Below are 24021 nucleotides of genomic sequence, written 5' to 3'. Positions count from 1 at the left end.
TAGTATCGAAACTTCTCCAATCAAACGATTCCTGCATTCGATCCTTTTCATACCCAGATCTAGAAAAAAGTGACTATTTGTAACAAGACAAACTGGTTCTGATACTTCTCAGTCTTTTAAAAGAAGGGAGGAAGTTAAAAAGATGGTTAGCAGAGAGAGAGAGGAGTCTTGAAGAACATTGTGTCCCTTTTCCTTTAGTCTTATAGTAGCCTGTAGATCTCAGTGAGGGATGGAAATTCCTGGCATTTGATTTTTGATGCTGTGTGTATTATTTTGTCAAGACATTTCCTGTCTTGCGCTGAGGTGTTTCCATACTAGACAGTTATTCCAAAGGTAAGGATGCTCTCCATCCCAGCAGGATAAAACTGCATCATATGTCAAAATAATTAACTTTTACAATCTCTGGAATGAGCTTTCATTAGAACAAGCTGTATATCTAGAAGGAAAAGTTGATGGAGATTTTAATGCTCATAGTATATTATGGGATAGTTATAATGATGGAAATGGTACAGAATCAGTCACAGATCTTACTTTAGTATCAGAAACAGTGGCAGGTAAAGTGTGATCCTGCTGATTGGGAAAAAATAAGCAGATTAAATGCAAAAAATTGGATGTTAATCAGGGTGTTGATGTGTGAAGCTAGGAGGTAAAAATAAAGATAAAATAGTACCATGGTGGATGAAGTAATGTGAAAATGCAATAAAATTTTGAAATAAAGCTTTGTTGAAATAATCATAATTTCCATATAAAAGGTTGCAAACTAATGCAAGGAAAACAATTAAAAATGCAAAGAAGGTTTTTTTGGAGAAACAGAAATTGCTTAAATATGGGGAATAATAAAAAAGAAAGAAATTAATTTACAATGAAACTACAGCTGTGACAGATGAGGACAAAACAGAGATGTTGGCATAAACTTTTGTGAAAGTTCAGCTCTGATAGTATTAGTGAAGAGGAGCAAAGAGGAAGAGGAGCTGCGAGTGTCCAACCAGCAGCAGGTTTGTGTGGACAAGGATGAAAACAAACAAATTTGCAGCTGTGAGAGTGTTTGAGAAGAACATCATCCACAACATGACGTTAACACTTAACATTATGTGGTTTAAAGTCATTGTATTATGTTAAGATATTTATCAAACGGTGCTAACATATACTCAGGATGTGTTGCAGTACTACTTTACAAACATCATCTCCATACTGAAACGTTAGTTTACCAGTCATTCATCTTTTCTGATGCATTCTGGGACACTGTGGGTTTTTTAAAAGCTTAGTTTAAAGGTGTGCTATAAATGGATAGTGCTAATAAAAGGCTGTTGAATTGATGGTATTCTCACTTGGAACAATTTCAATTACTGTTACTCATTTTATGATGTTGTTTCAACTGGAATCAAAAGACCGGCCACCCAGTAACAGGCACTGGTATCCTGGTCATCACTTGTACTGGGATGAGGTGGATTCTGAGTCCAGAAATATATATATATATATATATATATATATATATATATATACATACATATGTATATGTATATGTATATGTATATATATATAAGCAAACCCGGAAGCTAGAAACTTTTTTTGGATGTATTTGGATGTATTTTTTGGATGCCATGGATGTATTAAGAGAACTGGATACAGCGTCGGAGGCGGGGCCCCGTTCATTCTTATGAAAGTTGCTCAGTGGCGCATGAAGCCAAAAAAATAAAAAATAAAAAAAATAAAAAAAATCAACTTCCCAGTATGAAAGTACCCGGATCTTCCGCATTGTGCTGCCCATAGAGCATGCGCACTAGTGACTTTCACTGGCCGAGTCGGCTACTTCCAGTTTAGCCCTCCGGCTAAAACAGGGATAAAACAATTCAATCATGCGGCTCTTCTAGGCTTTTGAAATGTGATCAGACCAAACGGATTTAATCCTGATAGTGAGAGGAGTCATTTCGCGGGGGTTGTGATGCCCCGAAAAATGTATCCACTGATTTACAGACGTCTCTCTCACAATGTAAGTCTATGGGGAAAAGTCTTTTTGGGCTAGTGTGCATCACGTGACGTTGTAATTACACGGTTTAACCGCTATGTCAAATTGGCTTCAAAGCCCGGCGCTCTTCCTGTATCCAGTTCTCTGTATACATCCATGATTTTTAGTCCGGTATCCAGCTCTTATAATACATCCATGGAAAAGTCTCGTCTGTTTCCCCGACTGCTGGAAAAGTGAAGGGGAGTTGCCCTAAAGTTAGCAACAATGTGTTAGCCAAACCTGACGATGCTAAACAGAGAACTAGAGAACAGAGAAATGTGGCTGCTGAGTCTCTCCTGAGGACGCCGCCCCAAAGCACGACACAGGAGAAACACTGCATTGTGTTACAACTGTCAGTTAATATCTGTACTTGTATTTATGTACTAATGTCCTTTGTATTAATTGTGACAATTATAATAAGTGAAGTTATGACACAACATGTTTGACAAATGTTGATTTAAAGAAGAGTAACACATTCATTTATCTGGTATTACTTTTTTTTAATAAGTTTTCTGCAAAATTAACAGTCATAAATAAGTCAGAAGAACAGGAAGAAGAGAAGATAAAGCAACAATGTTCAACTGGTTACTGGATGTGGTGCAAAATGCTTAAAAATATCAGTTTCTCCACGTGTCCCATCACTGGAGATTAGTCTGTTATTGTTCACGTCCTCCTGTGTGAACAAGACTCTCACTGGCAAAAATGTCCCGAACTGTGAAGCCCTTGTCTGCCTTAATAATATCACCTGGTTGTAGAGGCAGTTAGAGTTGTCTGAGGCGTTCCCAGTATACAGGTCACTGGTGTGTTCCGTCCTTTGTACTGGCTGTACAAATAACCATGTGTCAAGCCTCTCAAAGCTAAAGACGACAACCTCAGTGCAGTTGAGCAGCGTCCTGCACTACAACTGTGGATGTTTGAGTGAAGCAGACAATGATGGTGGTTAAGATGTTGGTTACTGTGGTTGTGCTACGATTAAACCTTGTTGAAATGTCGTCTGCAATTAAGTTACAGCTTCGTTAAGGTGAGGAGCAACTGATCGACTGGTCAGGATGATACTGTAGCTCAAATTTGAAGTGTTTCCAACGGTGGCAGCGTCAGGTAATCCGGTGAAATATTGAAGGAAATCTGACTAAAGGAAAAAAGTTTGCTTCTGTTTCTCCAGCTGTCTTTTCAGTTTCTCATTCTCTTCTCTCAGAATGTCATTCTCTGCCGCGAGCACTGCCAGACTCTCCAGCAGCACGAGACTTTTTGAAGCTCGAGGTGTCTGTGCAGGCATGATGTCCGGGTTGTATAGATGATCCGTGACTTCATCCTCGGCGCCGGTCAGGTCCATTAGTTTCCTTCGTTTCGGGGTGGGGCTGAGGCGGTCGGGGAACTCGAAAGTCCTCCCGTCGTTCCACGTTAACCGCGATGGCCCGGCGGATTCATCATCAGGGAAATGCCCCTCTGTCACACTGCCTGCCCTGGAGGTACAGTTTGAGGTGAAGCTTTCACACCTGTTTAAAAAAAAAAAACAACAAAACAAAACATCACTGAAGTTCTTTATTAGTCATGTGCACATCTGGCAATGAAAATTAAATCTCAGGCTCCCTCCAACAACGCTCAAACAGTACGTATAGAAAGTTAAAATATAGTAAAATAGTATAATACAGTTGTAGCAGGTGATCAGTGATGATAAACTGTAATGTAGACAGCTTGTGCACTAATGTATATGCATAATGACACCAGGATGTAAACAATAGTATCAGCTGTTCTCTTGCTTGTTAAAATTAAAACCTGTAGCCACTCCGGCCCTGTGCAGATACCCTGATACAGGAAACGGGTTTAGAGGGTTTTTCATGTTTCCAGATCTTTGTGTTCTGGTTTGTCAGGCTTGTCGGTCAGTAAAGGGCTGATGAAGATAGCTAGCGAGCTTTAGCTGGGCAGTGTCTCCGTTTTGTTCGTATTGACCATGTAGAGAAACTCTTTCACTCAGAAACAGTTATTTTTTTGCGGTTAGGTTAATGTAGACAGTCTGCTGGAGTTATTTACTTTCATATGTACATGCTGTGAATTTCTAGCCGCAAGATCAGTGAAATCAGCCCCTTTTTTCAGTTTTCACAAATAGAATGAAAAGGTTTCACAAGTTTAAATCTGTTTTAATGAGTCTCTGGAGGCTCCTCAGGTCTACATATGGTGGTATTTGATCTGGACCTGCTCTAATGTGGTCTGGATGGGAAAAAAAGGCAGTGAAATCACCCCTTTTTCTGATTTAAATACACAGTTAACAGGTGTTGATTGTTAATTTCATCTCTTCCCAAATATACAGTATGTCAAAAAAACATCAATATCAGAGTATTTTTACATCAAAATCTCCGTCTTTAGTCTTCCTGTGAAATGTTTCAAATGTTCATCCAACCTACTATGAATCCTCCATTCAGCAGGAAGAAATGACATAAAATGGTTCATTCTTATGGATTAAGAATCACTGTCCTCTCAATACACTACAAACAAAACATGGCTGACTTTACTTTTATTCTCAGTTCAATGTTTTAAGATAGCTTCGGCATTACAATGCATTTTGATAACATTCCAGCGAGGAAGATGCATTGTCTTTTCATAATCTTCACTCAGTGATGTCATTTACTTTTAGTTATTGAGAAGATTTTTTCAGGCTTTCCATCGCCGCTATGGTGGTTGCTATGGAGGTTGCTATGGTGTTGCTATGGACGCTGCTATCACTGAAACCACTCAGCTACACAGAACTGAGATTCAGTATGACGCCGATCCAGAAATCCAGGATTTGAAGCTCTGTGATTGGCCAACCAGAGGACCCCTGGTCGGCCAATCACATCCGAGTATTTTCCTCACTGTCGCCGTGTTGAAGTTTTCTGTTAGTGAATCTTTAACATTTCTCAACACAACAAACACAAAAGCGTTTTTGATAACTCAACAATATAGCAGGTTAATGTTACGGCCATCAGTTTGAATTACTTCAGAAAGCCATTTTGTTGTGGCTCAACTCCTGTTTTGGCTAAAATATCTGAAATAAAACAACATCTTTACTTTTTTTTTTTAACACAGATCATCTAGATGCAGCGTTATCACTTGTTCGGCTGCACTAGATATCTGATATATTCAGTAGCGTGTCTTTTTATGACCCTATTTACAACCCTAAACTGAAAAAACTACAACTATGGTGCTGATTTTTATCCAGCTGTATGGTGTGGCTCTAGGGAATCTTAGTTTTTTTTTTTTTTAAATATTTGTTTTCCTTGAATTGTAAGTTGTGAATAGTGAATTGAGAGAACACTGAGGAGATTAAGGGGATGTAAACACAGTTGTTGACTTTACTCACATGATAGCTGAGGTCAAGAGCTCTCTGTAACAGATGGTCCTGAGATTATAGATTAACTGACGTCATGATATTATTGATTGATTCAAGCCTACATAAGCACACGTCATATTTTGTCATACAGGAAGAAAACATGATTGGATTTTGATATAAGAATTTATTTTATATTATATTATATTTGGCATATATTGCTTAACAGGTGCACATATGACTGGTGATGTCATCTAAAAGGGTTAAAAAGGACATTCATCACAGTATAGAAGCTAAAGACGCTCTAATTTCCTTATCATGGGGCCTTTACTGAGCAAAATAAGGGTTTCACAGATCTGGAAGTGGGTTAAACAGTGTTGAGGCTTTTGCTATGATGTCTAACACCTTTTCACAGGTGTACGTGGTGCAAAAACGCAGATTCAGCCGCTAAAGATCATTAATTATGTTTCCCTTCAGCTAGAATCAGAAGCGTTGTCTGTCCACAGAAACCTGAGTTAATCTCACCTCCTGCTCCTGCGGTCATGACCCCCGTACCTCCGGGGCTGGCCTACCCGCCGCCCTCCTCCTCCTCCTCCTCCTCCTCCTCCGTGGGCCATCTGGACGCGGAGCTCCCGTCCGTCCATCAGCGCGCCGTCCATCGCGTCCATCGCGTCTTCCGCGTCCCGCTTGTTGTGAAACCGCACGAACGCGAAGCCTTTGCTTTCCTTTGTGTAGGGGTCTCTGGGGATGTGGACGTCCCCTACCCGGCCGTACATCTCAAACATCATTTTGAGTGTTTCGGGCGATGTCCGGTAAGTCAGGTTGTCCACTTTGAGGGAAGTGAGATTGTCCACTTTGATGCCCTCGACGTGAGCCATCTCGACGCGCAGCTCCCGCCCGTCCAGCAGCGCGCGGTCCATCGCGTCCAACGCATCCTCCGCATCCCGCTTGTGGTGGAACCGCACGAACGCGAAGCCGCGGTTTTCCTTTGTGTAGGGGTCTCTGGGGATGTGGACGTCGCCTACCCGGCCGTACTTCTCGAACACCCGTCTGAGGGTTTCGGGCGATGTCCGGTAGGTCAGGTTGTTCACTTTGAGAGAAGTCAAGTCGTCGACGTCGGGCGGGGGCCTGCTCATGATGCTTTAACCAGCGCAGCCTTCCTCAAAACACTTTATATCCTGGCTGACACACCGCCTACCTGCTCGGTAAACTGCATACACACATACGAGGGTGTAATTTGTATTAAATCGTCTTGCCTGCGGTATTTTGGAGGCTTTTCAGCCACAAAACAACTTACATCTTGCAGCTCCAAACTGCCCCAGTCCAGTGGGCGAACCTCTTCTTCTTCGTTTGCTTCTTCTTCTTCTTCTTCTTCTGATATTTCTTGGCGGATGGCAAACAGCTTTACTTGGTGCTTTACCGCCACCCTCGAACTGACCAGTGACTGTAGACTTCTTCTACTCTTTAAATAGGGGCTCTATCATGTTTGCTCCATTAATACCTTCTTGTGGAACTGCTTTAATTTGATCACCTCAAAAAGCAAACAAAAACGTCAACAAATTATATATAACTAACTTGTTGACGTTATATATGAGAAAGTGGTTCTTCATATATAGACTTTCGAAAATTTGCATTTGTGGATATAAAATGTAGCCATTGAAACATAAAAATTGACAATGTTCTGAAAGGATGAAATGAACTGTTCTTGTCTCAGAAAAATACAATTACATCATATAAAATCAAACTACAAGGCTCATCAATGAAGCTGAACACATGGTTAGCAAGTTCTTGCCAAAAGGCCTGTACCACAGACTGTATATAAAGATTTGTATTTATGTATTTATTATTTATATGGAATTATTTACAGCGCTAGAAAGTAACTAAGTACATTTACTCAAGTACTTTACTTAAGTATAGTTTTGAGGTATTTGTACTTTACTTGAGTATTTCCATGTGATGCTACTTTCTACATTTCAGAGGGAAATATTGTACTTTCTACTCCACTACATTTATTTGACAGCTTTAGTTACTTTTCAGATGAAGATTTAACACAATGGATAATATAACAAGCTTTTAAAATACAACACATTGTTAAAGATGAAACCAGTGGTTTCCAACCTTTTTGGCTTTTGACGTCTTACAAAAAGCAGTGTGTAGTCGGGGTCACATTTCACATGTCTATGAGTTGTTAACAGCTCCACCAAATAGTGATATTTCCCTCTAAACTTCTCACATGCTTTCATTTCAATAAATGTTCAAATGATCCAATATTTCAGCAAAAATCAAAGATTAGAGAAAAAGTCCAAAAAACTGAAAACAGATTTGTGTATCAGAACTTTGTTTTTTCTTCTTTCCTCTCCCATTAATCATCTCACCACCCCTCAGATTTATCTGCTGACCCTTTGGAGGGGCCCGACCCCTAGGTTGGGAACCACTGGACTAAACTAGCTAACTGTATATAAAGTAGTGTAAACTAGCTCCACCTCCAGCAGCTACAACAGTAACATGCTGCTCTAACACTGATGCTTCACTATTAATAATCTAATGATTATTTATGTATCTTTATATACAGTCTATTGTCTGAACCACATCACAGTGGAAGAAAAGAAATGAGGAATATTTTCTTTCTGGTGATTACAAAAAGTACAAAGATCTGCAATGTTCACATATTGTGTAATAACTGAATTAACAGGATAAAAAACAAAGTGGACTTTAATCTTTTATTTGATGTTTCATTGAGTTTTATTTTGGACATTGTTTAATTTCTGGTACTTGTAGCAGTAAGTGTACTTCAAAATACTTAATAAATAGTATATTGTGCCATTTTTTAAAAACAAGAAACTCTCTCTTGTGAAGTTGTATATTGTGAAATTTGATTTAAAATTAGTTTCCTTTTAATGTCTGCCTTTGAGTGAAAATGTCCCGAAAGTTTCCACACATGAGCTTTATCTAGAAATTTAAACAAAATGGGTTTAATGTCCAGAATATAACTTCGTTATGACGTTTTTTTTCATTAGTTTTCTTTGTTGTTTAAGTCAGTGTTTCACAAACATTTTCATGTCAAGGACCCTAAACTGACACAAATTAGACCACAGACCCTCATCTGATAGGATTTTTGCTTTTAGATGTTTCATTACAGAAAGTGTATGAGTCTCATGACCAAATAGTCATTCTGTCACTATGTTACTTATGGATGGAATTACAGTGAAAATAAATTATTCCCCTTTTGCTGGAGACCCCCTGCAACCTCCTCAAGGACCTCTGGGGGTCCCTGGATCCCACTTTAGGGCTTTTCACACTACATATGCTTAGCCGGGGGTTAAGTGTTGACCCTGGGATATATTAACCCCTTTTCACACACACTGTTAACCCAGATTAACCTAAACCCAGATTAACCCTGCACATCTACCACTACTACTACAACTAGTACTCCACTGTTTACTTTAGCCCGCGTTCACACTTGTAGCCCAGTGTTGAGTCAGTTTTCAGGGGATAACTCTGTAAACTTGGGGCTAAGGCTACTCTGGAGCAGGGCCAGCAAACCCCGGGCTAAAATCGGGGTTAGCCCACTTTGAAGCGTGCCAGGACTGTGCCAGTGTGAAAACTTTCTTATCCTGAGGCTAACAGCTCCCTTATCCTGGGGGTAAGGAAGTTATTTAAAAGCTTTTGGCCCTGGGCTAAGAGCCGTATGAGAAGCCTGTAAAAGCAGTGATTTAAAGTCATGATGATACAGACTCCGGTACAGCAGGAAGCCCTGATGCGCCTTTAACGTCGGTTCGTAGTTCGCCAGTAAACAACAGAAGAAGAAGATGAATCACAGTAAACTAAACTGGATTGGTTTAAGCTGACTCGCTGCTGACGGAGCTCCTCCGCGCGCAGCGTTTGTAGATCTGCGGTTTTGTAGCTGAAGCATAGCTAGCTAGCAGCTAGCAGCTAGCTGGGTCACGACATTACAGTCAGCTGATTAATTCACATGACTTTCCCAGTTTCGGGCAGGTCCTGTTTACCGGCGCCGCGAAAGAACTGCTGATAATCTGTTTTATACGACGGATTCAGTCATGCTGTATTTAGTTTGAGAACTACACAGAGAGGACAAATGGCTAAAGATATCGCAGGTTTAACAAAGAGCTAACTATGTCATTAATAGCACACTGAGACCGCGCAGCCGCAGAGAAGAGCAGCCAGAGGTTTAGCTAAACACTTCAACACTGTTGGTGAGTTGTTTTCTCTGTTAAACTAACAGTTGTTTTCTTCAGCTTTACGTGACATATATATAAATATACCTCTGTGTCATACAGTCAAGTAAAGTCAGCCAGAGTCTTTATTCTTTCCTTTTTAGAAATGAAGACAAACTCCCTTTAAAAAATTAGTCAATTAAGGTTTCCTGTGCTTAGATGCAAAGATAATATCTGATATAATATACATTTATGTCTTATAGTAGTCAGAACGACCCACTTTATAATTCGGCATATAATAAATTAAACAAACAATACTTCTTTTAAAGCAATCTAACTTTGAGAAATGTAAGTTTCTGCGTTGTTCCGCCGCTGAGATGGGAGGCGGCGCGCAGTCTAAACATCTCTAAAAGTTAATATTTTATCGAAATAAAGTAATTTGTATTTGGATCTATTGCAAGCCGAAGTGATCAATGAACCCTGGCAAGTCCAACATTTTATTAAACACACATGATTTGTCACAGACTTCAACTGTGCGCGTGATTCTCATAAAACTACAGATTTCTGAATGGAGTTTGGTGTAAAAACAGAATACCAGCTGTTGTCTCACCAACAAGGAAGTGTTGCAGTGAGTACATTAATGTTGCTCGGATATAACACACTCTGCTGATTTCTTCTTCTGCTTTTTCATTCTCAGATGTGCTGGTGATTTATTTTCCATTCACTTCATCAAGAGATTTGCAAATATCCTCCAAAATGACTCCAGAGGGGAAGAGGCTGTTAAACATCATCATCCTCGGCTTCGGCTTCATGTTCATGTTTACTGCGTTTCAGACATGCGGCAATATAGAGGTGGGATGGTTTGACACATTCCAGATTGATCTCACATAACTGAAGATGAGATAATTATGTCTTTCAGTCCTTAACAATCATCTTTCTTCATCTTCACAGCAAACTGTTATCAAGAGCTTCAACAGCACCGAGTTCCACGGCAGCGGATACACGAGGTTAACTGTTATGTTTTACATTTTATCTTTTATCTGATGCTCCAGCGCAGAATATTTGACTGAAGACTTTGCCACCATTGATGCAGACCTGGTGGCTGCTTCTATAATCAAATCCCAGAAGGATAATTAAATTTCAGCTAAACTATTTAAGGGAACAAAAGTTTTCTCAGTGTGCTCCAGTCAGGGCGGGTTTCAGGAAACATCACTTCTGTGTTACTTTCAAACTCGTTGTGAATCAGTGAAATCTTTGAAAGCAACAAGAATATGATGACTAAGCACCGACTGTTGTGCCGTCTGCCTCCTGCAGCATGGCCATCATCTACGGAGTTTTCTCTGCATCCAACCTGATCGCCCCGTCGGTGGTGGCCGTCATCGGACCGCAGCTGTCCATGTTCTTCAGCGGGCTTTTGTACAGGTGAGCTCACCGCTGACTCCCGCCTCAACTTCTGCTCACGATGATAATCCAGACTTCCTGTTTTTACACTACGTAGATTTATATTTGCTTACATATGACGGTAAACTTCCAGCATTCTTACTATATTTACACATTTAGCATAAAGATGACAAACAAAGAAATGAATTAATAACTGAAGGAGAGAAAGAAGATGGTAATAAATAAATAAACATATATATATATATATATATATATATATATATATATATGTATATGTATATATGAGAGAAAGAGACTGCTGCAACAATTAGTCAATTAATCACCAACTGTTTTCATAACCAATTAATCGTTTTGAGTCATTTTTTAAGGGAAAAAAAAAGCTGAAATTCTCTGATTCAGCTTCTCAAATGTGAATATTTTCTTGTTTCTTTAGTCTCTGTGACAGTAAACTGAATCTCTTTGGATTGTGGACAAAACAAGACATTTGAAGACGTCACTTTGATCAATTTTCTGACATTTTAAAGACCAAACAACTAATTGATTAATCAAAAAAATAACTGTTAGTTTCATCCCTGAATAGAAACATGATTAACCATCTAAAGTAAATCATCCTCTAAGTCATGTAGAGCTCTACATCTGCCTCCTCTCACAATAAATCACTATTATTATTTAGTTGTGGACGTCACATGACGTCACTCCTCCTTTTTTTTAAAAAAATGCAGTTTACATTTGATTTCCAGTTTCTAAATGAAGGTTTTAACCAGTTTATTTCCTGTCGAGTCTGTCAGATACATTTAGGTTCAAGTACCTTCATATCATCATAACAGAAGATATAATTCTATATAATATAAACAGAATTCAGCCTGTTGTTGTCGTGTTTCTGCAGCGGTTACATCGCCATGTTCATCTATCCGTATACGTGGAGCTTCTACACGGCGTCTGTGCTGGTTGGAGTAGCAGCAGCAGGTAAACAGATGTTATTTCCAGCTGTGGATTCCATGTTTTTTCCTGCTTCTTGTGTGTTTCTCTGATGGTCTGCGTGTTTTGTTCCAGTCTTGTGGACCGCTCAGGGAAACGTGCTCGCCATCAACTCCACGGACGCCAACATCGGGAGAAACAGCGGCATATTCTGGGCGCTGCTGCAGTTCAGGTGAATCTTTTTGCCTTTAACTCTGTTCTTTGGTAGAATTGTGCTGTTTGATGTGTTTGATTCAACGTCCTTTATGTCTCTGCAGCTTGTTCTTTGGGAATCTCTACATATACTGCGCCTGGCACGGACACGTTCACATAACAGGTAGGAAGAGAGTTTAATATGTTTTATAAAGTCTGTTTATTGCTGCTCATCGACTCCAGTTCTGGTTTTAAAGAGTGTGACTCATGCTGTGTGTCTCAGACAAGGACCGTCAGACCGTCTTCATCTCTCTCACCGTTATCAGTCTGGTCGGCTGCTTCCTCTTCTTCCTCATCCGGAAGCCCGACGCCGAATCCGCTCCGTCGGAGACGTCGGAGTCGGAGTTCGCAGAGAGCAGCTCTGTAGTCGGGTGAGTCTGAGACTCCATGAGCTGCAACTATTCAGAGATTAGTTTCCAACTATTTTAACAATCAAATAATTGTTTGGAGTCATTTTTAAGAAGAAAAAAAGTCAAATTTCTCTGATTCAGCTTCTTAAACGTGACTGTAAATGTGTCAGATATCAACTTGATGTGATAGAAGCTTCACACAGACTTTAAATGATAAAACTGTGCATTTTATCCTCCATCACTTCCACTGAAAGCACATTTGAAGGATCTTTGAATATCCAGTAGGAATGATTACAGACACCTGACTGCTGGTTTAACACACTGGGAACACTGGGAACACTGGGAACACTGGGAACTCGTCCTTTAAACTACTGGAATTGTTTTCTTCTGTATCGTGATAAATGATTTTAATTTTCTGTCTTTAGTGAAGTAACATGGGTTTTGAACGGTGCTCTTTAAATAATAACAACTCATTATAATTATTATTATTAATTTATTGTTCATCCAGCGTCGTTGTGCTTGAGCCTCTTTTCTTTCAATTCTTCATTAACTTGACATTTATTTAATAAATTGCCTCCATAAATTATTAAAAGAACGTCTTTATATAATATATTTTTGAAGAGACGGTTGTTGGTCCTGCAGCAGAGGAGACAGATGACCTTTAACTGTAAATACTTCTCTACATGTCTCATTGAAACTGCTGTGATACGGTCGCCACGACGACCGATCCGGTTTAGAGATGAGCTGGAAAGCGAAACGCCGAGAAAAAAAAATATGAGCCTGTGAAAAGTCAAGAAGCCTTTTTTACACACACACACACACACACACACACACACACACACACACACACACACACACACACGCTGGGTTGACTGGTGATGGAAGGTTCTCGTTATATCTGTAACATCGTTATTAATATATTCATATAATCACCTCCGTCAGCAGGCGTCTCATCTCGCTGCTGCTTTTTCTTTGCAGCTCACCACAGTCGAGTCTCGGAGCTCAAGCGCTGGATGCTTTTGGTACGTTTATCACAACAACTGTTCACACTTAAAGCCTGTTTAGCTTTTATTATCTGTATATGAACATAATGTAGTTGTGAACTGATATAAGTTTATTAATGTGTGTCTATATTTCTTTCTTTCTTCAGTTTTAGATGTTTTTGTTGTTTTTCTTGTTTTTTGGTGAAATGTCTTTTAAAACCTTTTTGGGTTTTTTAAATCTCATCATCATCATCATCATCATCATCATCATCATCATCATCATCATCATCATCATCATCATCCTTTTTTTACTCCTTTAATCCATTTTTGGGGTTTTGCGTCTTGTTATTTGTGCAAATAAATAAAACAAACAAAAACAAAGCATACAGTAGAGCAGATAGATCTGGCAAACAAACACCAAATATCTGATTCCAGCTTCTCAAATGTGTTTTATATCTTTATGAACTGAATATTTTTGGGTTTTTGGGACATTTGAAGACGTTATCTTGAGCTCTGGAAAACTAAAGGACAGTTTTTCATCACTTTTTATCCATTTTATAGACAAAAATATACATAAAATAAAGAAAATAATCATTAGCTGCAGCTCTAATGTACAGCAATCATCAACAATTATAATATTTACATTATTACAACAGTTTTACTGTTTTAGTTGATGACAAATACATTAAACACTTATAACTACATTATAAAGTGTTTCTGTACTGTTATAAATGTTGTGTGTGTTTCCTGTCTGCAGTCAAAGCGTGTAAACTCTTCGTCACTAAAGAGATGCTGCTGCTCAGCTTGTCCATCGCGTATTCAGGTGAGTTCAACGTGTTTGAGACGAAGGTTAAACTGATGATGATGATGTAACCGAGATGAGTCTGACTTCACGCCGTCTGTCCCGACAGGCTTGGAGCTCACCTTTTACAGCGGGGTGTACGGGACGTGTATCGGCGCCATGACGCAGTTCGGCAAAGACGCCAAGAGTCTGATCGGCATCTCCGGCATCTGCATCGGCTTAGGAGAGATCTTAGGTGAGTCTTCAGTCTCTTCTTCTTCTTCTTCTTCATCACCCTCGTTCATGATGCAGTTTGTCACGTTAAAAACACTGCAGAGAGAACCAGGAAGCAACCGTTTCTCTCTCTCTCCTCCTCTCCGTGCGATCAGGAGGAGGCGTGTTCGGGATGCTGAACAAGTGCAACAAGTTCGGGAGGAACCCGGTGGTGCTGCTGGGACTCATCGTACACTTTGTGGCTTTTTACCTGATCTTCCTGAACATCGCCAGCGACGCTCCTCTGGCTCCGGAGGAAGGAACCGACCTGCAGGCCTACATCACCCCCAGGTGTTTATATTTAAACTTCCTGTTTCACCTTTTACACACATACAGAAGATCAAAACTGAGACGACTGGGCTCATTAACTGTCTGCTGAACTGGATCACTGTGATCATGTGATCATTCTGAAGCAGGTTCTGCAGATATCAGACGTCGCTTTTTTAAAATTTTTCAATGATTTCTACACAGATTTATGGAAATGAGTTTGTGATGAACACCAGAGATAAAAATATGTTATCATATATGTTTATATATGTTTATCATGTCTGTGTGTTCAGATTTGACTGAGTTATGATCCTGAGGTGGATTAATAAGAACAATAATAATAAAGTTTATTTATAAAGCACCTTTCGTAACATAAAATGCAGCTCAAAGTGCTTTACAGAAAAAGGTATTAAAAACAAACAAAAAACAGATTTTTAAAAATGATAAAATAAAGGAAAAAAATACAATAAACAATAAAAAAAACTGAGGTAAAATCATCAGGAGATAATAAAGATAAAACAGAGTTAATTAACCCTTTAACATTCATCCTTTTTATAGAATTTTCACCTGTTTGGCCAAATGGAAAAGCTTCTAACAGGAGAACTGTGAGGTCATGATGCATGTATCACGTTTCACCTTCTAGTTTAGCATGCGGCTAAAACACAAACTGAACTACATCAGTTCAGATAAGACTCGTCTATCATGAATCATATTTGAATAACAATAATTAAGATGCTTTATGCCAGAACACTGTAAACCTTCTACGTCTTCCAGACCTCCAGGTCCAACCTTACGGGAGTTTATAGTTTGTGGCGTCTCTGAACGTCTCCAGTCGTCTCCAGTTGGCTAAATGATGCTGCTGCTTCCAGCTGCTTTAAGCAGGTCGCTGGTGGATGTTAAAAGGTTAAAAGCAAAACCATAAAAATAAGTTTTGAGCTGCTTCTTGAAAATCTCAACAGAGGATGTTTGTCTAAACATGTGCTGCCTCACCGTACTTACTGATTGCTTCCATGAGCTCTCACACTCTGCTGTAGCTCCAGCAAACAACAAAAACTCACTTCCTGTTATGCAAAAAGTACAATTATACAAAAAAAAAAAAAAAAAAGGAGAGGTGTCCACATTTTGAACTGTGATGTTTGTGTGTTGGCGCTCAGCGTGGGCGTGGCGTTGCTCTGCAGCTTCCTGCTCGGTCTGGGCGACAGCTGCTTCAACACGCAGCTCCTCAGCATCATCGGCTTCATGTACCGAGACAACAGCGCCCCCGCCTTCGCCGTCTTCAAGTTCATCCAGGTGACCTTCACACTCACGTGGGAGATGTTTTGAGTGTTTATTTTGCTGTTTTTTTTTCACTATAACCGTTGTTGTGTTTCCTCTCCAGTCCATCATGGCCGCTCTGGCCTTCTTCTACAGTAACTACCTGCTGCTGCACTGGCAGCTGCTCATACTGGTCCTGGTGGGTTTCCTGGGCTCCATGACCTTCTTTGTGGCCGAGTGGATGGCCGAGTCCAACCGGCGGGAATCAGACTACGACAGCATCTGATCTGTTTATAGTGAGGAGGAGGAGGAGGAGGAGGAGGAGGAAGAGGAGGAGGAGGAGGAGGGCACAGCTGGAGGTGTTTCGCTCTCCACAGCTGGAAAAAAAAAAATCACCCAGGGACGATGAAAGCCACCGCAGCCTCGGCTGGCGGAGACTGACGCTGTGGTATGTTTTGGTTTTTTTTTAACGGAGCTGTGCGGCGGCCGCAGGAGAGCCGAACGTTAACCTTCATCTCTCCACGTTTATCTTTTACTACATCGAAGGCACGAGGAGACGCCGTGTGCACGCCAGATATACCTCATCTTTGGTTCACTCCCGGCCTCGCAGTTATTATTTTGTGCACACGGGGTTTTTCAAATTAATACAACAAAATCATGAAAATATATAACCAGCCGTCACAGAGGCATGATGGGTAAAGATCTGTTAATTAAACGAAAAAGCACTTTTGACTCTTTGACCTTTCAACACTTGTATAAAGAGGCTCTGAGGAATCACACTGACTGAATCATCTGTAGCTTAGAATGCAAACATTTCCACAACTTCCTGTTTTCTTTTTTTTTTTTTGGTGCAGCTGCTTCTGCTGCGTTCACTGACTCAGAGGAAAAGTCTGGTCATCTTCTATATTTTTCTTGTTTTCAATAAATCCCATGAAAAAAACCCACTTTGACTCAACCACACACACACACACACACACACACACACACACACACACACACACACACACACACCATCCCGCTGCCAGTAATACTCACCAGAGCAACCAAATGTGGATTCATCCGCCGCTGAAAGTAGTCCCACAAACGCACTGTTTCCTCTCCAGCTGTTTCAGGAAGTCACTGAACCTTTTTTTAAACATGAAACTTGAGCGATTTATTTAAAGATTCAGAGACGATGTTGTTGAAAGACAAACTGATACTCTGCTGGTTTTGGGCTTTTCATGGGATTTGTTGACAATAAGACAAATATAGAACGATGTGTCAACTAGAGCTGCAACATTTAGTCGACTAATCAATTAGCTGATCAACAGAAAATGAAGCAGCAACTATTTTAATCATCAATTAATTCATTTTTAAGCAAAAATGCCAAAAATGTGATGCTTTTCCTGGTCTTACATCACAGATAATCTGATATATTTGGACTGTTGGTCGGAGAAAATCAGACGTTTTTCACAGTTTTGATGTTTTTTTTTTATACTAAAATGATTCATCGATAGTGAAAATACTGGTTAGTTGCAGCTGTAGTTCCAGTCTGATCCTTTTAAAACTCTTCCCTCCTCTCATACGCACAAATTCAACCTCGACTGCGATGAAATACTGACACAGCCGCTGCTGCCGCCGCCGCTGCAGCGCTCCGAGCGTCTGTCATTACATCCTCGTTCTTCACCGTCAGTGATTTATTTCCTGAATCAGTCAAACGCCGTCATTCTCCTCGAGTTCAGCCGCAGTCACGAGGCGACGATCACAACCGTAGAATTAACTTTTACGACTGATTATCTGCAGTTTCCCAGCGAAGGAGTTTCACGGAAGAACAGCGAAGCGGTTAAAAGGGAAACGTTATCGAGAAACTGAACCGACTTTTTTCATTTTTTGTTTGTGAGTGTTTCTGTTTTCATCCTCGTTCTTCTGTTATGCTGTTGTTGGTTTTTTTTACACTAAGTGCTACATAATTAGTTTAGTTGTAATGAGATCCAGGTCGTCATGTGACTCTGCATTCCAGGAAACTAATTACAAGTGACTGACTTCGTTTGATTGGGATGAAATCAGCCGAAGCTGCTTCGGTTTGTGCTTTTTCTTTTTCTTTCACCAACTAACATTCATTAGAGGTAAAAGATGATAAATTAGGAAGAATTTCAAGTTTTTTTTCCCACTTTGACAAGATACAGTTTGTAGTTTCTCTAGTTGCTCCATCGCTTTGGTTCAGAGTGAAATATCTCCTCAATTATTAGATGAATTTCCATAAAATTTATATAATAATCAACATCCATGTTCCCCGCAGGCTGTATTGTAATAACTGGTAATATTAAAAAATCTCACTAGTAACTTAAAGGAGCAGGGATTCTTGTTAGTACACATTTATAAATTTAGGGGATTCACAAGAGAAAAAAAAGGTCAAAATTGAACCAGCGGAGACATCCTGACATTTAAGTCCCTCCAGTATGAGCTAAGATCCAAAAATGCTGGTTCCTACAATTCCCATAATGCAACTGGATAGTGTTGTTTGTTAAACACTGCCTGTGTTTGTAACGCAGACTTTCTGTTAAAGGTTTAATTGGTTAACAGTAAAGGTTTTGACCACTAGTAGTAAAGATGAAGAAGAAGAAAACTAATTGGCTGTTTGACAGACCTGGAGGATTCACATGATCACAATAAGAAAACGTTTTGGTGAGAAACACTAAGAAACTTTATTTAGTTGACAAGAAAACTGCACATGGCTCCTTTTTAAAGACATCAAGTCGAAGCTGAGATAACCCTGATGACATCACTGTGACATCATCAAAAAAAAAAAAAGCATCTGAATGAGATGGAGCGTGACTTACACTTCCTGAAGATATAATCATCTCTGATCTTTATCACGAATAAATCCTCCTCAAAGCTGAGAGTCTTCTTCAGTCTTCAGTGACGTCGTCGGTACAAACACGTCACACTGTAAACAGCTGATTCAACTGACTTTTAATGGGTCAAACTGGCAAAAAAATGTAAACAAATGTAGGCAACATGGTTGACATCCCCCAAAGCATTATGGGAACTGTAGTTCCACAGCTGAGAGCATGATTATCCCCCAAATTTAAGTCAGACGAGAAACAAAGAAGAATAATAGGAGTGACACAATTCCTATTAACTTTTTTCTGTATTTTTATAACTGAAGCTCAGAATACTTTTATTCCTGGACACTGACTCTCTCCTCTCTGTTTCCACAGTAACAGTAACCATGACAAGTAAAGTCCTCTTGATTTGGTGGAGTAAACCTTTTAACATATTGACGTCTCTTCTTGCACATCCTCAAACCATAAATATATATATATATATATAATACTAACACACACAAACGTCTCATCACTGTAATGCCAAATATCTGTAATTTGACGCCTCCCTCTGGTCGTCTCGTAGGATCAGAAACAAACTTTGGACCTCGACTTTTATCCATTTTCGGTGTGTTTACGATGAGCCGCTAGCGTGGCTGTCGACTCTCAGTCTTGTTCTTTTCTTTTTCATTTCCAGCCTTGTTGTTATTGATTCCCTTCACGTCGTCACTCATTTTAAACTGATGCCAAACCAACACAGTGCTACTACGGGCCTTAAGACACGTTGTGTTTTCAGACAGCTGTTTGTAATGTCGAGGTGGGAAAGGGCAGCAAATATAGAACTATATCTTAGATGCTGTAGTTTTCTATTTGTGTTGAAAAGTGTCAATTAATGAATTAAATTCTCTCGTTAATTTATTGCTGAATTAAACATGAAGGGGGGTTTGGTTGGTCAAATTTGTTTCATGTTGCGACTGCAATGGATGCAATCTATCTCAAGGATATTAAGGGAAATGCATGTGTACTATGAAGGTGATTTTATACTTGAATGTAGTAATTGAGAATGGCACCTGAACTTTCGCTTGCTTGTTTTTATTATCAATAAAATGTTATTTTGAACAGTTGTAGTGTGATTCACATGAATGGACAGAAAACTGTATGATATATTATGGGTAATGTGAAAAGAGCTGTGGTCAACAGGAACGTACTGGAGGATAAATTGATCTTTAATTGGGTTATTTTATTTGATTGACTTGTTGACATTAATGTAGTTTTATTTGCTGTTAAAATGTGACAAAACTGAACAGGAGCAACTACAGCCTCCAACAACCTCAATCATTGTGTTTAGATGTTAACAAACATATTATGAGGCTGTGAAAACATCCAAATACTCAAATCTGAAATCACTCTTGTCCAAACAATTTCTTTTTAATTGATGTTCAAGAAGTGTATATAGACACATACAAATACGCATGAATACACAAATAAAATAAAATAAACTTAATTAATGAAATTAATTCAAAACATTTTTAAATTTTTTTAGAGACATTAGTTAATATTTGTAAAGATCCAACTTTTTTGATCATTTGGTTTGGGTTTGAGCATTTCAATAATGCAATAAACATCAATAATATTAAAATACATATTTTAAGTAATTATTGAAACAAATGAATAACGCGTCCTGCTACCTGGCGATTTAGTTTTGATAATGAAACATATTTTATTGTCTCTATTGTCATAAAAATAGAAGCATATAAGGACTTTTTAAAAATTTATAATATGAGATCTGGTATTTTTTTTACCGCTCCGTGAACGCAGCATGAGCGCCGCTTGTTGCCTAGCAACCGGGACGCTGCGAGTTAAGTCCAACGTGGGAACCCGCGCGGAGGGAACAGCGTCAAGTCAGAGAGACTCAAAACGACGACATCCGGTCAGAAACTTAGAAATAAAAGCCCTACTGGCGAACAGAGGCGAAGGTCATTGTAAGAATGTCACAGTGGAACATAAAAAGTGGGGAAATACTGAGCATAATTATGTTAAGAGTGAAACAACTTAATTGCCTTTACTTTAAATAAACGCTGCTGTTCGTCAGAATGTTTTTTCTTCGTTACGGCTTCACTTTGAAGGGCGACTGTCGTTTTCCGGTGAATCTGTCGAGCTTGACGCGCTGCTTCAGCCGAGGCTGCTGTTTTCTCTTGAACATCGTTAACAACCTCCGAGATTCCTGCCGGTGTGATGCTGGGCTCTTCTCACATCAGAGAAAGTGTTTTTTATTATAGTTTTTTAAACTTTATACAATATATTTCTGTTTCTAATCAACACGAGGGTCATTACGAGCGGAATTTGTTTGCTAAAATGTAGAAGTGGCGGTGATATTTTAAGTGTGATAAGCTAGCAAACGTTAGCTTAACTTTAATCAACGGTTAAACGGACAGAGCTGCGGGTCTTCATATAAAACCAACATGTCGGAGGAGAGCATCAGCTTGTATGAGCTCTTAAACTTATCCATCGGGACTCCCCAGACGGGAGCTGTGAACTTCAGCGCCCTCCACGAACTGCTCCACGCCGTGCTGAAGCAGCTGGGTCTCCGGGAGATGAAGATCCGGTGGAAGGAGCTTCCTCCCGGGCTCGGTGGCCGCGGGCACCCGGAGCCTCTGATGGAGGTCTCCGGTACCGAGCAGGACAGCGACACCGAGGAGAAGCTGCACCGCACACAGAGGGGCATGTCCGCGGCGGAGCGGGAGGCTCAGCCCGGTACCGAGCTGCTGGAGCGGACCCCGTCCTCCGGCACCGCGGCGGACGGTCAGCGGAGGCTCCAGACCCGCATCCAGAGCTGCGAGGACGGCGTGTCCAAGGTGAGAACTCCTTCAGTCACTTCTATCAAATGAAGCAACATTTATTTTTAATATTTACTGAACCAAAAGTAATAAACTCTATAATATGAATTTTAACTAAAAGTTCCAAACAGGATTTTCTTTTAAATATTAAAGGACGAGTTTACAGAAAACAAACGATCCTTCAATCTCCACATTTTCTTTATCCTGATAATGTAACTTATATATTATTATTATCACATTCCAGTGGTTACTGTTAATAAGTACATTTGTATTTTCATTTTATGCTATTTTATAGGCAAGACAAGTTTAAAAAAATACTTCACATAAAACACATAAAAGGCTTGAAGACAAGATGTAAAAGAAACAAACGCTCAAATAGAATTTAATAATAAACTGGCACATTTCATTACAAGTGAGCTCAATGTGCTTTACATTGAAAAACAAAATATATAAATATTAACATGAGAACATAAAGCAATATAAATATTAGAATATAAGCATGAAGCATCCACCCAACGTACATTAAACACACAGCAATTCAAAAAACCCAAAAATATCAACACAGTCAAATAGAAACAACTGTTTAGAATAAGACAGATAAAATAGAAGAATAAAAATGACAGTTCAGCGCCAGAGATGAATACATTCTCCAGAATTTAGTTTAATAAAAAACAAACAGAAAAGTCTTCAGTCTTGATTTAAAGAACTGAGAGTTGCAGCAGATCTGCTCCAGACCTGATCCAGACCTGATCCAGACCTGATCCAGACCACCTGAGAGGTCTGGATGTTTCATAACGTAGCAGCAGTATTTTAAACTTCTTTAACAGTAACATGAAGTAAAGATCTGAGACCTGGACTGATATGATCCACTTTCTGAGTCTTAGTGAGAAAATATTTATATTTTTATACATTTTGAAGGCAAATATTGTACTTTTTTTAATCCACTACATTTATCTGATAGATTCAGATTATTAATACAAAATGAATGAATAAATTCTATTTTCATAGATTCAGCTACCTGGCAGTGTATAAGTGTTCATGTTTAAATGATGTTTACACATGAATGTGTTTATAATTATAATCCAGTAATATGATAAAAATGATCCTGATTATATTATATTGTATTATATTATATTATATATTATTATATTTTATTAAATTTAAATCTCCACCTTTTCTTTTCCAAAATATGAAATAATATAAAGTAAATCAAACTTGTGTGGTGACAGATGAAACTTAATCCTAATAATTTATTATCATCATCACGTTCCACCAAACCATTCATTGATTAATTAATTGATTAATTGATAATGAACATAACGGTTAGTTAGATCTCCAGTGTTTGATGGTTCAGGTGTGTTGCACTAGAGGCCACGCCCCAGGAAGTGATGTCACAACAGGTGTTTTTCCTTTGGCTGCCGGTGGAGGACGCCTGCTGTGACATCACCGATCAGACGCCACAGACACGCTTCAGTCCCGACAGAACGGAGCGGCGGCGATGATTTATACGATCAATACGACTCGTCCTGATTGCTGACGATCACATGACCGACCAGCGTAGCTGAGCAGGAAGGAGTTCTACTGCTGACGTTACATCAGAGACCACACTGACTGTGGGTTTGCTGATTTATGAGTTTTAATATAAAAATGTTACAACTGACAGATTTTAGTAGGAATTTATTGTTAAAAATGAGATTTGTGGAGCGTCGCTGTAGCTTGTTTCCTGTCTGTCTCCTCCTCCTATCTGACGTTTCTCTGATCAAGTCTTTTACTGACAGATCCAAACAAAGAATTTGAGGGAAAATTCAGTTTGTAGAAGCTTGAACATAAATTGTTGAGTAATACTGAGGAGACGCTTCAACATCTGATCAATCAGACGTCACGTTTGCAGGAAAATTCATAATGAAAACATCATATTTTGGATGCAAACGTTAGTAAATGTTTTGCATCATTCTAATCATAATTTGTCCAAACTCAACATCTCCAGAGACGGTTTCTTCTTCACTGTTTACTTTATGTTTACAACTAGATCAAAAACGTCTTCCACCGTCTCCATGGGTCACATGACCCTCTCCCACGGCAGTAGCTGCTCTTCTTCTTCTCTTGCATCTCTGGCGGGACGGCGGTGAACATGTCAGTGTAGTATTAAGCCGTTGATGACAGAGCAGAGCACAATAGGAGATCATCTCAAATGACCTCAGCGTGTCTGCGTTCAGGTTTCTGAGCAGAAGACAGAAGCTGAACTTCAGCATCGACTTCATCTCAAACAGACGAGGCAGGTTGAGACGCAGCGAAGGAAAGACAAACCTTTGATTATTGCGTGATGCGTTGAATAAAAATGGAGGAGTTTTTGTTATCAACCCCCCCCCTCGTCTGTGTGATGGGGGGTAATTAGTCCCCCGCTGAGATGACTGGCT

The 24021-nt window shown here is 39.5% G+C and overlaps 3 protein-coding genes across 6 annotated transcripts in view; 2 read left to right on the top strand and 1 right to left on the bottom strand.

The window, feature by feature from the left end:
* Positions 1-2469: 2469 nt before the first annotated feature.
* On the bottom strand, positions 2470-6926 carry LOC137200903 (uncharacterized). 2 transcript variants are annotated; one of them, XM_067615612.1, is made up of 3 exons: positions 6607-6764; positions 5835-6519; positions 2470-3501 (listed from the first exon to the last, which is right to left on the bottom strand). In XM_067615612.1, exons 2-3 carry the CDS (start codon positions 6443-6445, stop codon positions 3135-3137), a joined length of 978 nt encoding a protein of 325 aa, XP_067471713.1. In that variant the 5' UTR covers positions 6446-6519; positions 6607-6764; the 3' UTR covers positions 2470-3134. The 2 variants fall into 2 exon arrangements, 1 of the variants encoding a protein (XP_067471713.1); XR_010932094.1 differs by lacking the exon at positions 5835-6519 and having other exon boundaries at positions 3363-3501; positions 6607-6926.
* A 2100-nt stretch (positions 6927-9026) lies between these two features.
* mfsd11 (major facilitator superfamily domain containing 11) lies at positions 9027-19888 on the top strand. Its single transcript, XM_067616061.1, has 14 exons — positions 9027-9523; positions 10182-10336; positions 10436-10491; positions 10799-10906; positions 11772-11851; positions 11939-12035; positions 12121-12179; positions 12279-12426; positions 13384-13427; positions 14146-14211; positions 14300-14425; positions 14559-14733; positions 15864-15999; positions 16088-19888. The coding sequence occupies exons 2-14, from the start codon at positions 10241-10243 to the stop codon at positions 16247-16249; spliced, it is 1353 nt and encodes a 450-aa protein (XP_067472162.1). The 5' UTR covers positions 9027-9523; positions 10182-10240; the 3' UTR covers positions 16250-19888.
* Positions 19889-20908: 1020 nt separating this feature from the next.
* Positions 20909-24021, top strand: part of LOC137168657 (glutamine-rich protein 2) — a 21054-nt gene continuing 17941 nt past the window's right edge. Inside the window, exon 1 of one of the 3 annotated variants that reach the window (XM_067571393.1) lies at positions 20909-21622. In XM_067571393.1, coding sequence (XP_067427494.1) covers positions 21230-21622 — 393 coding nt within the window. In that variant the 5' untranslated portion in view covers positions 20909-21229. The remainder of the gene's footprint in view (positions 21623-24021) is intronic. The other 2 variants (XM_067571392.1, XM_067571394.1) reach the window with 2 other exon arrangements.

Source organism: Thunnus thynnus, chromosome 17 (genome assembly GCF_963924715.1).
Source record: "Thunnus thynnus chromosome 17, fThuThy2.1, whole genome shotgun sequence".
Classification (NCBI taxonomy): Eukaryota; Metazoa; Chordata; class Actinopteri; order Scombriformes; family Scombridae; genus Thunnus; species Thunnus thynnus.
This window is presented reverse-complemented; position numbering and strand designations above follow the sequence as displayed.